General features: G+C 41.0%; 1 protein-coding gene across 8 annotated transcripts in view; it reads left to right on the forward strand.

The window, feature by feature from the left end:
• The window catches only part of ARHGAP24 (Rho GTPase activating protein 24), a 225,790-nt gene that overhangs the window by 179,570 nt on the left and 32,951 nt on the right, over nt 1–13,269 (forward strand). For all 8 annotated transcript variants that reach the window (XM_054202154.1, XM_054202153.1, XM_054202155.1 and 5 more), the window contains one exon: nt 11,819–11,941. In XM_054202154.1, the coding sequence (XP_054058129.1) occupies nt 11,819–11,941 (123 nt within the window). The remainder of the gene's footprint in view (nt 1–11,818; nt 11,942–13,269) is intronic.

Below are 13,269 nucleotides of genomic sequence, written 5' to 3' on the forward strand. Positions count from 1 at the left end.
ACCCTTGTGGTGCTTCCAGACTACATAAATATATTAATTCCCTCTTGCCAAGTTATATGACAAGCCATATTTTTTCACAGATTTTAACTGGTAGTGGAAGGAGCAAGTAAAATAATAATTTCAGGGTGTGAGAACTGTTAAATTTGAGAAATGGTCTGTAGACGCTGCAGCAATGTTCCAACAATCAGATGGCAACCAGTAGGCAGATGAAGCAGTTAAATGTGAAGCCATTTCTGTCATTCTGCCCTCCCCATTTCTAATGAATACACATAACAGTATATGAAAAAGGTTGGAATTGCTTAGTGAAGCCTTCCTATTAAAGACAACAGGTCTTCTCAGTGAAACTCCTCAGTGCTGAGGACATTTGACATCTGATTGATTAACATCTGTTTGCCTGGAGGTCTTCTGCGTTCCTCCTTAAAATCACTTACCCTGTAGGTTTAGCATCAAATACAACCTCGTGTAGTCAATGGCTGAGTAAAATGCTGTGCCACGGAGGTGAGAGCAAGCCACTCCTCTCTTGGTTATTGCAGTTCAGATGGAGAAATGATGTAACCTGACGTGAAGGTAGTAGAAATAAAGCAGTAAAACGTTTGAGCATCACAGGTCATTGAAAAACCCGTGTTCTTCTCTCCGTGTTGTTTCTTCTGGGAGGTCACAAGTGAGTTCTGCTGTCGGTAAGAATCCAAGCTCTAGTTCAGAAAGCAAATCTCTCTTGTCTCTGTCCCCAGAAAATTACTGACGGATGTCAGAAGAATGGGGGAAGAAAACTCACATAAATGGACTTTCTGTACTTTCTTCGTCCAAAAAATAAATAAATTAAGGCCTTGACAATTTGATTTTATATCTTCTGTGTGTACAAGTTTTAACTAAAAACACACAGTATGTTTTTAATAGTTTATGGCATTAGGTAAGACTCTGCTTTATTTTTACTTTCTTGAACTCAAGATTTCAGAGGAAACCTCTTTCTAGTTGAAGTTTTGAAAATAGGGCACTGTGATGGCACTGTACATGTACATAAGAGAAGTGTGGCCTGCAATGTTTTTTTTCTGTAAAACTGGATCAATATGGTATATCTCAAATCCTAGCAGTAATAAAGGACATTGAGGAGTGGATTTCTTACAGCTAATCTCTGGGGCTTTGTTTATTTATATTTTTCACATCTTCCTACCAAAAAAGCCTGTGTGAGATGCCATTGCAAGAGAAGCCTTCTTGAGAAGTGATACTGAGTGTGGCTTTTGTGGTTCCACCAAATCATTTCTCTGCTTCCCTGTGCTAAGTGTAATAGTTTGTCAAGACCAGGTAAAATTATAATACACGCTTTGTTAGAATGTTTGCTAAGTTTCATTTTAGTGCCAGAGTGTGTGTTTAGGGTATTTGTGGTCAACTGCACTGAAGCAATTGCTTTTCTATAAAGGTATAACTTGCATACTGTAAATCTGACCTTTTTTTCCCTGATGCATCTGCTTCTGTGAATTCATTGCCAGTCTTCACTATACAAGCAGAAGAACGTGATTTCATCCCAGTTAGTATGGCTGGAAAAAACACATAGAAAAATACTTTTTTGCTGTTGTGTGGTTTCACAGAACTTCAACATAAATAAGAAAGTGGAATCATTAATGGATGCAGAAAATGTTACCAGCCACTCTGAAAACAGCTGAAATTCACAACAATACAACAGCAAACGTGACAGTTCAGACCGCATTTTATATCACAACAATGCTGGCAACATTGAAAAATACTGGAAAGCTGAAAGCTATCAGCAGTGCAAAAGAAGCATGCCTCTGACTTCTACATGGTACTGATTAACTGGGAAGGCAGAGATGTGTGCTGCTGCACAGGGGCTGGTGACAGTGTAGAGCTGTGATGGGTTCCACGCAGCTTGATGGCCTTTTAATACAACCTGTAAACAAAATGTTCCGGGCAGTGTGCCTTAGGCAAGAAGAGAGATGAGATTTTTTCAAGTGGGAATGGCACTGGGGAAGGGCAAGATACTTAAGTTAATTGTGCTGGCACCAGAATCTTAGTGACAGGGAAGGGTAGGAGGAACAGACTCTGTGAAACAGGCACCGCTTGGGATCTGCGTCTGAGGATGAAGAGGATAACTGTGAAATCTGTTTGAAGCATAGCAGAAGTTCAAACTAGGAATAAAGGAAGGGAAGCAAAAGTAGGGGAGAGGAAGAACGAGGTACGCCCAAAAAGATTAAGTGCTCTGAAAAAATCAGAGCTTTTACATTGTACAAGGGATGATTTGAATTCACATCTCTCTTCCTCATTAATGACATCTTTCTAACACAATTATAACTGCTCATGAGCAAGCATCACAGTTTTTTGCTCAGGTACTTAAGCAATAAATATTATGTTAGGATAAAGACTTGGTAGCTGTGCAATATACAAAATGCTTAAATGGCACTGATTTTATGCTTTTATTGTGCAAGACACTAAACTTACTTTTATAGACAGATGTGCTGCAGTTGTATCTCCGCAGCACAGAAGAAAGCTACCTGTACAGATTATTTGTCGTGTTACGTTTCCTGAGCCTGATTTCGGGTATCCAACAGCCGCAGGTTCAGAGCTTCATATAAACAACTCATTCTATTGAATAAGCCCTGCTGTCTTCCGGGCATTCAGCAAGTGGGGAAATTGTGATAGAGAACAATGCCCACCAGGGAATGTACTTGTGTTAGCAGTCTTCTGCCATTTAGCACTTAAATTAGGCTGCAGCCTTTATGCTGAAAAGCTAATATGCCCATAAAACAATACAACCTTAGAATCATAGAATCATAGAATTGCCTAGGTTGGAAGGGACCTTTCAGATCATCTAGTCCAACCATCAAACTAACTCTGACAAAAAACCATCACTAAACCACATCTCTAAGCACTATGTCTGCCCGTCTTTTAAATACCTCCAGGGATGGTGACTCAACCACTTCCCTGGGCAGCCTGTTCTGATGCTTAATAACCCTTTCAATGTAAAAATTTTTCCTAATCTCCAATCTAACCCTCCTCTGGTGCAGTTTGAGGCCGTTTCCTCTTGTCCTATTGCCTGTTACTTGGGAGAAGAGACTGAACGCCACCTCTCTAGAACCTCCTTTCAGGTAGTTGTAGACTGTGATAAGGTCTCCCCTCAGCCTCCTTTTCTCCAGGCTAAACAACCCCAGCTTCCTCTGCCACTCCTGATAAGACTTGTTCTCCAGACCCTTCACCAGCTTTGTTGCCCTTCTCTGGACCCGCTCCAGGACCTCAGTGTCTTTTTTGTGCTGAGGGGCCCAAAACTGGACACAGTACTTGAGGTGGGGCCTCACCAGTGCCAAGTACAGGGGGGTGATCACTTCCCTAGTCCTGCTGGCCACACTGTTCCTGACACAGGCCAGGATGCTGTTGGCCTTCTTGGCCACCTGGGCACACTGCGGGCTCACATTCAGCCAGCTGCTCACCAACACCCCCAGGTCCTTTTCTGCCAGGCAGCTCTCCAGCCACTCCTCCCCAGGCCTGTAGCGCTGCATGGGGTTGTTGTGACACAAGTGCAGGACCCGGCACTTGGCCTTGTTGAACCTCATACCATTGGCCTCAGCCCATCGGTCCAGCCTGTCCAGATCCCTCTGCAAAGCCTTTCTACCCCCAAGGAGGCTGACACTCCCACCTAACTTGGTGTCATCTGCAAACTTACTGAGGGTGGACTCAATCCCCTCATCCAGATCATTGATAAAGATATTAAACAGAACTGGCCCCAGCACCGAGCCCTGGGGAACACCACTCGTGACCAGCCACGGTGCAGGTTAGTACAGAAAACTGCTGTTCAACATTATTAATGCAAAAGATCAGACTGGCTGCTAGCAGCAGAAAATTACATTTGTACTGAAGTATTTAAAAAGTAGTATCTTCATTATTGAGTTGTTTGCAGTTAATTAATTCCCCTCTTTAGGAAAATGTGGTAGTTCTTTGTGAAGAGATAAATTAAATAGTGCACCTGATATGGTTTGGTAGTAAAACAACGGTGAGTTTGGTAACTGTATTTCAAAGCTGAGGTTTCTCAGTGGTGGTGGTGGTATTAGTCATTTGAAGCACATCGGTGATATAAGCGTATCTTCCAGCCATCTTGGCACCGAGCCAAACAAGAGCCGAGGCTATAATGGGACAGTCCTTGGTAAAAAAACTGAAATTGTAATTTATATCTTCCTCAACCCAATATATTACCTGTCATCAAGGCTTCAGAGGAAATGCAACTATGTAGTGGAACTCAAAATAATGAACTGGGTCTGCCGCCTGCTCTGGTTTTGAAAGAACAACAGAGGGTATTTTTCAAGTTTTATGGAACACCTTTTGAAAATCCTTAGGAGTTAAATTCTAATGGTAGCCACTCATGTGTTGTAACATCCAGCAACCTAGATGGATTTATCTTTCTAAACGCCTGTGGAAAAACAGCCAATATATTATTTCACCTAATATTGATATGACTTTTAAACTGTACAGGAGTCTCCTCTTAATATCTGTATTATCTCTGGAATCTGGTTTGCCATATATTACATAACAGGGACATAGCAGAAGTTCCATACCATACCATACTGTAAAAGACGTTCTTTGTTTCAATTATTGGTATGTCTCTTTTTTAAAAAAAATATTTTATATGTAAGTGAAATGTTTCAGCTTCTTTTTCACCATCTCTTATGATGGGATACTAAGAAATGCTACAGTAGTAGAGACTATGTTAATTTATTAGCTTAAGTTTTTTTTTTTAGATACAAGTTTCTGCACTCAGTTTTGTCATGAAGGTCTTCTAAACATGGATCCTAAAATCTCAGGAATCATCAGATAATAAGCTAAGATACATGACTGCCCAAATCTCTTTGATTTTAAGCTGGACACTGTTTTTTGTGGATCTGAATGAAATGCTAGGAGTTGACAGGTTGTATGTTCAACTTAGTATCTGGGAAGCCCAGTGCAAGATAAAGCAATTGGGTATTTTAGGATTTGATTGTTTAGCAAGCAAGGAGCCTGTAACTTCCTCAGTGCTAGTTTTCTGTTTTCCTTGGCTCTTAGGGTTTCCATGACTGATGGCTCTGACAATGTCTCTTAAATAGAGACCTTCTCAGGGTGCTCTTTTATACTCCGAGTTCAAGCTCTTCTCTGCACTACCCACCTTGGTCTTAGCTTCCCTGGTTGATTTTCAGCTTCACTAAGTCCAACATCACATCTTCAGTTCATGGACATCTTTCCTCCTTTGTGATATAGCTATGTTTTAAATAAGCTGTGCCGTGAAAGATGCAAGTAGGTTGAGTATTGTCAGAAAATACACCAATGTTCTGTGTAGTTTCCATGGAGCAGGTCTGTTCTGATGAGATGATACAGCATATATTCTGTAACAGTCACTTCAAAAGTAATGCTGAAGCTCCTGTAAATACAGAGTATTTGTCTCTGGTAATCATACAGCGTGAGTTGTTCTTTTTGACATAAGTTTTTGCATAATCATTAAGAACTTGGTTCTCCAGCCTACCTTAATTTTGTGGTGAAAGAAAAAGGTGGAAGTGACTTGAACTTAGCCTATGTACTCCTTTTTTCATCCGAGATGAAGTAAGAGGGTGCTGTAAATTCTTGGTAAAGGTTTACACAGTCAGGAAGAGCAGGAGGAATACCAGGCATGTGCAGGATAAAGAAGCTTTTTAAGAATTATAAACAAACAAAACAACAGAAAAAACAACATTCTCCAGCTCTTGTTTGCAAGCTCTTGTGTTATACCTGCATCATCAGGAATAAGTCCCCAGCCGACATGCAGAAATTCATTGTCCCCACTTGCTCCTCACTGACATGTCTGTAAGAACATGGGCTTGGCTGCTTAGCAAGCCCTACGTGCAGTTCAAAAATGTTGCAAGTTTCAAATAGCTGTGTCTCTTTCTGTTCTTCAAATCGGTCATGTGAGAGGCAGTAGTTGCTAAACCTTCAACACAGATTCTCACTTGCTATGAAGAAAGGTGTCTTAATGAATCCCAGAGCCAATAAGACATTATAATCTCATCAAAATACAGTTGCATCCTGGAGCTTAGCTTCTTTATTTCGCTGTGGAAATTTCAGCCTGCGTTCTGACCAAGCTTTTTGCAATTAGGTTTTTCCACTGGCCCAGTTGGAATGATCATAAAACGTTTTAGTGCTCAAACTGGCCTAACAGTTTGAGGGCAGTTTGTAGAGCAAATTGTCCCATATTGCCTCAGTGCAGGAACCTGAAAGACACCTATGCATGGTTTTCATCAGACTCAGGATGCGCAGGGTTCATGACCACAGGGTTTGACTAGCAGAAGTGTTATTATGTTATGTTAAAGTCAGGTGTGATTGTAAGATTTAACAGCTATGACAGAGTTTCTTGACTCACTTGAGGATAGATGGATGCTCTAGTTGCCAGTGTCGGTATATGGTATCTGTGTGGATTTGAACTGTAGCACACCGGTATGTCAAGTCAGACTTCTATGCTTAAAGCAGCAGTGGTTAGTGTTGAGTTAATACCAAGGTTGGGTAATCATAATTTCTGTTTTGTTCTTAAACAAGGAGTTTCATTAGGAAAGAAAAAAAGGACAAGGCGGTTCATCTTGGTCTCCAATATTCTAGTATCCTCTACAACTTGCAGACATGACTTCTGTTTAGGATTAAAAAATCTGAATACAAATGTTGTAAAATGAAACTTGATGAAGGAAATGCAGGTGTTTTTTTCCCAGAGAAATAGATTAAATGTGTCACTTAATGTGCAGTTCATTTGCAGCATAGGGGAAAAATTAAGAACACAAAATGTAGTGGAAGAGTCATGAGTTCTATTGTAATTACTGGTGTTTTGCTCGTGAAGAAATACTAATTGGAGTCCTGATCAGGAACTACAAATTACATAGTCTTATCATACATCTGAATGGGGAGGAGCATGCCTGCTTCAGTGCACACACAGGTGGCACTTGTACATCGGGCTGCATTTGGAAGATTTATGCAAAACACAGATGCATACATTTCTGAGATGCAAACAATTTGTATGGAATATCAGTTGTACAAAAATCAGCTCTTCTACCTTAAAGACTGGTACCACTATGAGGCTTCGGGTGATACAGGGATGTGTGGGAGAAGAGGGCAGTTCAGTGCACATATGCAGAAACGTGGTGATGGACAGTGGTAGCTGGAAGAGAATTCCCGACCATATAACAGCAAGAACTATTTGAAAGACAAGGTAAAACAATTAAGAAAATAAAGTGAAAACAGGGTGCAGTAGAAAGAAAGTAAAGGACTCCTCAGGCAAGATTTTCTGAAATTAATGTCTGAGTAGCGGCTCCTAAATTTTTTTGTACGTCTGTGGCTTGATTTTTTGGTGAGGTGATGAGTAGCCAGGAGTGCACCACATGGAGGTGCATTTAGTGTATTCATCAGAAACATAAGAATGCTAAAATTTTACTATTCAGCATTTTCCTGAAAAATTAAAAATTTAGGAAACAAATGTGAAGCACCAAACAGGAGGATGTTTCTAAAGAAAACCCAGCGGGTTTTGTTGTAATGCCAGTCTGCCGTTCACCATCTTTCAGTTCCCAAGCTTAGAGCAAGGGTTTCAGAAACTGTGGCTAAGAAAAATTACAAGGAAGTAGGGAACTGTTTCACTTGGAAGTTGGCCCCCAATATTTTTTTTTGTCGGAATGTGAATATTCTTTTGAGTTTGGCCATGACATTCTCAGCTCAGAAAAATCAGATTAATCCTAGTTTCTGATATTCCTCCCGGGAGAAAATTCTCTTTTAAACAGTTGGTATGAATTTAATCCCTTCGCATTCCATTCTCAAGAATGCCGAAACTACTGTTTGCAAGAAATCCAAGATGCTTTTAAAAGGACAAGCAAATATTTCCCTCAGAGTTCAGCCAGGGTACACTCAGGTAAGAGAAAGGTGTTGGGTTAGACAGGAAGAGACTACGAAAAAAAACCCACCCTGCACGACCGCAGGCTGTTGCCTTTCTTTTCCCCTGCGGAGCAGATCGCTGCAGGAGTTGGCCTCTCTGTATTTTAATTGTTTGTTTCCGGTGGCTGGCAAGAGCTCTTAAAATACCTCGCCTCGCTTGTATGAAAGCGGCGCTGGCTCGGAGCGCAGAGCTGCAGCCAGCACGGGGCTGGGTGGCCACAGGCCGCCCTGGTCAGGAGGCACAGCAGCGGTCCGTGTTTACTGGTCACCGAGCCCCCGAAAGGAGGCAGGAAGGAGCCCTCGCGAATCTGAGCGCCGAAGGGGGCAGGAGGAGAAATCCAATCTGTTCAAAGTGGGAGGTTCATTATGGTGTTGTGCTGTTTCACTGCTTGCACTCCAGATGGATGTTGGGGGTAGATTTCTTCAATAAATAAGAATTAATTCCTGATGTTGCCAAGGAAATAAAACAGATTAGGGATTGGTTAGGGATGCAGGAATAAAAATATGTGATATAATATTGTAGTTTTGAGAAACTGTAGAGATCCAGATACTTTTTGCCATTACCAGGGGCTGGAAGAAACAGCTTATACACATCAGTAGTGTAAACCGCAGCTTTTCCTGAATATGCCAGACTCGACTTTGTGGGTCAGGTAGGCTGGATTCTGCTCCTTCCAGGTCCTGTGACACCTGCAAAGTAACAAGGGCGACCAATGAAAAAAAAAATAAAAAAATATTCCAGCCCCTTTTCACAAGCAGGCCGCAACACACAGGACTAGGCGTTTCTCATACTTGACCTGCAAATGCAGGAAAGGGAATGTGAGAAGGCATAATCTGGAGCTATACAACAGTACAGGTAAAACACATTATGATTTGCACGCCCACAGGAAAGCAATAAGGATGCGTTCACATCTGGAATGGACTTAATGCTGAGCACTGTTTTCAAGCTGACATACTTAATGCCGGTATCTGTGGTATGAATAGATGTCTGATTTTTGGAGATTGTATTTTAATATCTACTCATGCTTCATTATAATCATAACAATAATATTATAAGAAAAAAAAAGTGAAGGGGAGATTCTAATCAGCATCTTTCAGAAGTGTCCTGTGGACCTACTGAAGATTCAGAAAGGTCCTTCTAATTCCATTTATGTTTATCTTGTATTACTTAACCTGAGATGGCTCTCCCCTGAATCATGGTCGTTTCTTCTTGCCTGTCCCCCTGGTCTTAATTTTGTATTTAAAATATACTCCAACTAAAAATTAACATTTGCAGTAAAACACAAATCCAGCATGGGCTATTGTATCCCTAAAAATCTCTTAGTGAGGCTTCAGTTCTTGAATAATAGCTAAATTAATGCAGAAGTAGAAGAACCCTGCAAGATCTCATATTGGTGCTAAAGAAGGGAACTGAATTATGAAATAGACAGATCCAGAACTGCTATAAAATGGTGAAGCTCCTTTTGTTAGGAATGTTTTGCTTTCTCATACCAAAAGATAATGTAACCAAACACTATATTTTCCTTCTTTTCAAAATTAAACACAGATTAATTGTGTATTAGCTGAGTGGGTGTTTACCCGAGTTAGCTGTAGAGTACTGCTCTGGAATCCACACTGGAAACTAACTAGACTGCTGGGATTAATCCGGTTTATCTGGAGAACACCTGCCAATTTGTCATAACATAACTGACTAAATCTCACACAATCTGCTGAACTTAAATATGCAGGCTAGTAAAAGAATATGGAACAATCTGACAAACACCTGAGAGGAGGATCATCATCTGGATGTGTCTGTCGTCTTTTTTGTTGTCTCTTTAGTAAGAGAATCAGGTCATGTCTTGTTTTATTCCTGGATCTGATACGTATTTTGTGTGAATGCATCTTTTTGTTCTTTTTGTATGGCATTTTACATGGTCCTCGTCCATTTAAAAAAAAAAAAAAAAAAAGAAGCTACAGTACAATGTGATAGCATAAATAATTTTTTTCAGTTTTTATCAGCCACAAAAGGGGCACAACTGTGTTGCATGCTTTTTCTCTATACTGTATTTATTACTATTATATTTAATAGCTGTGACAATATATTGAGGTTTTCTGTTTGTATCTTTATTTTTGGGTCTTTTGGATGCTAAATCTAGACGATATGTAAAATATGCCAGTTTAAGCAGACTGTAGACAGTATCATGTCTACTCTTCCTGCTTGAGTGAGAGAGATCTGTTATCATTCTGGTCAAGATGGCTGTGTGAGAGGTAGAGATGGGAAGTAAATTTTTCAGGGCCTGACTGTGTGCTTTCTGCTGGGCAGGGTTGACTTGGAGTGCTACCATTTGAGATGCTAATGCTTCCCGCTCCCCATACCCTCATTCTCCACTTCTTGAAAAGTAAAAATGACAGAACATAGCACAGAAGTAAGACCCGCGTTTTGTACTAATTGTTATGCAAGTCACTGAAAAGATTCCAAAAAAATACAATGGAGTTTAGCTCATGCTGATATTTCTCTAGTGTTGGCACTTCAAATGGGTTCAACCCTACCTTTTAACTATGTCTTAAAGAAAAAGTAGCATTCTACAGACTTTTAAATTGTGGTATAGTCTAAATAGCATTGTACTTCAGGTTGCTGCATTATGTCTTTAGATGCCTTTGTGGGGAACGTATGGTATATGAATGGCTGTATTTTGACGTGGAAAACCAGGGTCTCTCTTTTACCTCCAAGTTCAAATTTAAGTTTTGAATAATGATGTAAACCTTAAGAGTAAGTCTTCAGTAGAATCTGCCTATGTCTGGGGAAGTCTGGCTTTTGTGTTTGCCAAGTTTCAATTAAGTCTCTTTTACAGTTGTGTGTCCTAATTCTGTAAAGTGTGGACTATAGAGTAGGTTCATTCATAACGGTTGTGCTAGGAAATCCTGGTTGGACTTTCTATTCCTTAAGAAATTTTTCTTTAGAAACCTAGCTGTTCCAGTGCCCAGCACTGAGCATGGCACTCTTCATAAGACCTCCCAGGAGCAGTAATTCCTGCTGTAATGAACACAGGTATTTAATTTAGATATGACTAGAATCAAAAACAGGGATGGAAAAAGCTGGAAAGGGATGAACACAAAACTCATGGGATTTCTAGGTGCATTGCATTTGTGCGTGAAGTATACGTATATACCCTTCGGTCAGTGAAAGGGCATCAAAATGCCTGGCACTATATTTCCGGAAGGCTTTGCTCCTTCTGCAGTGCTGGAAAGGTGGTTTGAATCCTCATGTGCTCTTGCACTAACACAGTACCCACTAGGATGGGGACTGTGGCAAGCCAAGTTCTAGTTTTGACCTTCTTAGTGTCGGCCCATCCTTTAAATAAAGGATAATAAGGCAGTGTGTTCCCTCTTAAACTAATCCTCGTCAGACCTGTCCAAGGCAGTGGGTTGTACCATGCCAACTGCCAGTGTTGGCTGCCTTAGAGATGCACAGCAACAGTTGGATGTATTAGATGTCATTGCCATGAATGCGACACCTTATGTTCCTGAAAATAAAAATGGAGTCATCCCCACTTGTTCAAAGCACGCTTATCTCTCTTTGCGTTTATTCTCTCCATCATGGTACAATAACTGCTGCAAAATTTCCAGTGCGTGTATCAAGTTACAGATTAGTGCAGGCCCCCCATGGAATGGCATGGGGCTGTTTTTGTTTACTGATGACATTTATCCTCTCATTTCCTTTTGGAAGCATGACAGCTTCTCACAGTCTGATGTGGAATGTACTTACAGGACCTTATTTTCATGCCGTGTCTGACGATAAACACTCCACTGCACGGTGTCTGTCTCTGCTTGCTATGGAGCCACTATTACTGCTTTGAGCAGTCAGTCTGGCAGGAACTCAGCTGGGCAGGAAAGCAAAAGGGTTTCTAAGTGCAATTATCTTCTCTTGCAGGAGGAGACCGAGAGCGGATGACAGCTAATCATGAGACATACCTTCTTATGGCGAGCACGCAGAATGACATGGAGGATTGGGTGAAGTCCATTCGCAGGGTTATATGGGCGCCATTTGGAGGAGGTAAGTCAGCGAGGGAACACGCAACGCTCCCAAATACACAAAGACACACAAGGGTTCTGCTGTCATCTCTCAGTCACAGCCAGAGTTTTGAAGTGGAGGAGAATGGTCTAGATGATAGTTCAAAAAAAGTGGAGTAACCCCTTTATTTTCACTTGCAATGCAATTATCAGGCATGTTCCCATGCAGAGGGCTCAATTAAAAAGGCTTTAAACTGTCTGGAACCACTTCTCTCGATGAGGATAGCACATGGCAGCGCATTACCAAGGCGATGGGAAGCTTTCACAAAAGGTTGGTCTTCTATGAAATCAGCTTTCCCGCAGGGAGAAGCAGTGCAATTCCTTTGGTCACCAGCAAAAAGATCGTCCATGTGTTTCATAAATACCTGTTAAAAGAAGGTGTCAGTGATTCTCCTGCAAGTGACAGCTAAGGCCAGTAATAGTATTATATAGAGCTATGCGCTCCAATATAAGCCCCAGAATATTAGCACTAGTAGTATAGGATAGATTCTTTTTCTTTTGATCGGCATACCCAATAATTTCAGTAATACTGGATCAAGATTTATTGTCAGATGTCTAGTTGTCTTTTCAAAAAGCTCTTGTGTTGAATGGGCTGCAAATTATTTTCATAATTTTTTCATCATTATTATTCTGGTGATAATGTCTATATTATTATAACACGATTTATATACTTGCAGAAAATATCAGTATGTTAATCAGGCTGTTCCTTGGAGCTCTCAGATCTCCAAGTTTGGGGACAGAAATATTTTTGCACTGTAAAGGAGCACTCGTATTGCATCAGCTGCTTTTTGGTCTTGTCTGCAGGTTGCTGCAATAGTAAGTCAGGCAGGATTGTCTGTGCTATTTCATGACCAAGAAGCACAAGTTACCACTGAAAACTGTGACTGCTGACTGCAAATGTCTTCTTCTCAAATGCCAGGTAGAACACAGGAAAGGGGATGGGAGGAGCTGAAGGAAACTACCATTTTAAACAAAACTTTTCTTGTAAGCCACCCATCTTCCTTTGTGCTTTATTCAGGTCACACAGTTCTTAGGAGAAGACTTTGGCCTCACTGGTGGGCTGCGCTGAGGGAGTTGGTCAGCTAGGGCCTGTCTGGCACCTCTTCAAACAGGACTGTCTTCTGTTTGGCTCCTCCTGGGGAAATGTGCCCTGGAAAGATGATGCTAAACAGTCATCTCACTGGGATCTGGCCCTATATGTTAATAAGCTGGTACAGTCCTGCATCTGGGCATGTAGGTCTTACAGGAGGATGTTTAAAAAACAAAACAAAACAAAACAAAACAAAAACCAAACCCCAAAACCCACAAAGT

The sequence above is a fragment of the Rissa tridactyla genome, chromosome 5, assembly GCF_028500815.1.
Source record: "Rissa tridactyla isolate bRisTri1 chromosome 5, bRisTri1.patW.cur.20221130, whole genome shotgun sequence".
Taxonomy (NCBI): Eukaryota; Metazoa; Chordata; class Aves; order Charadriiformes; family Laridae; genus Rissa; species Rissa tridactyla.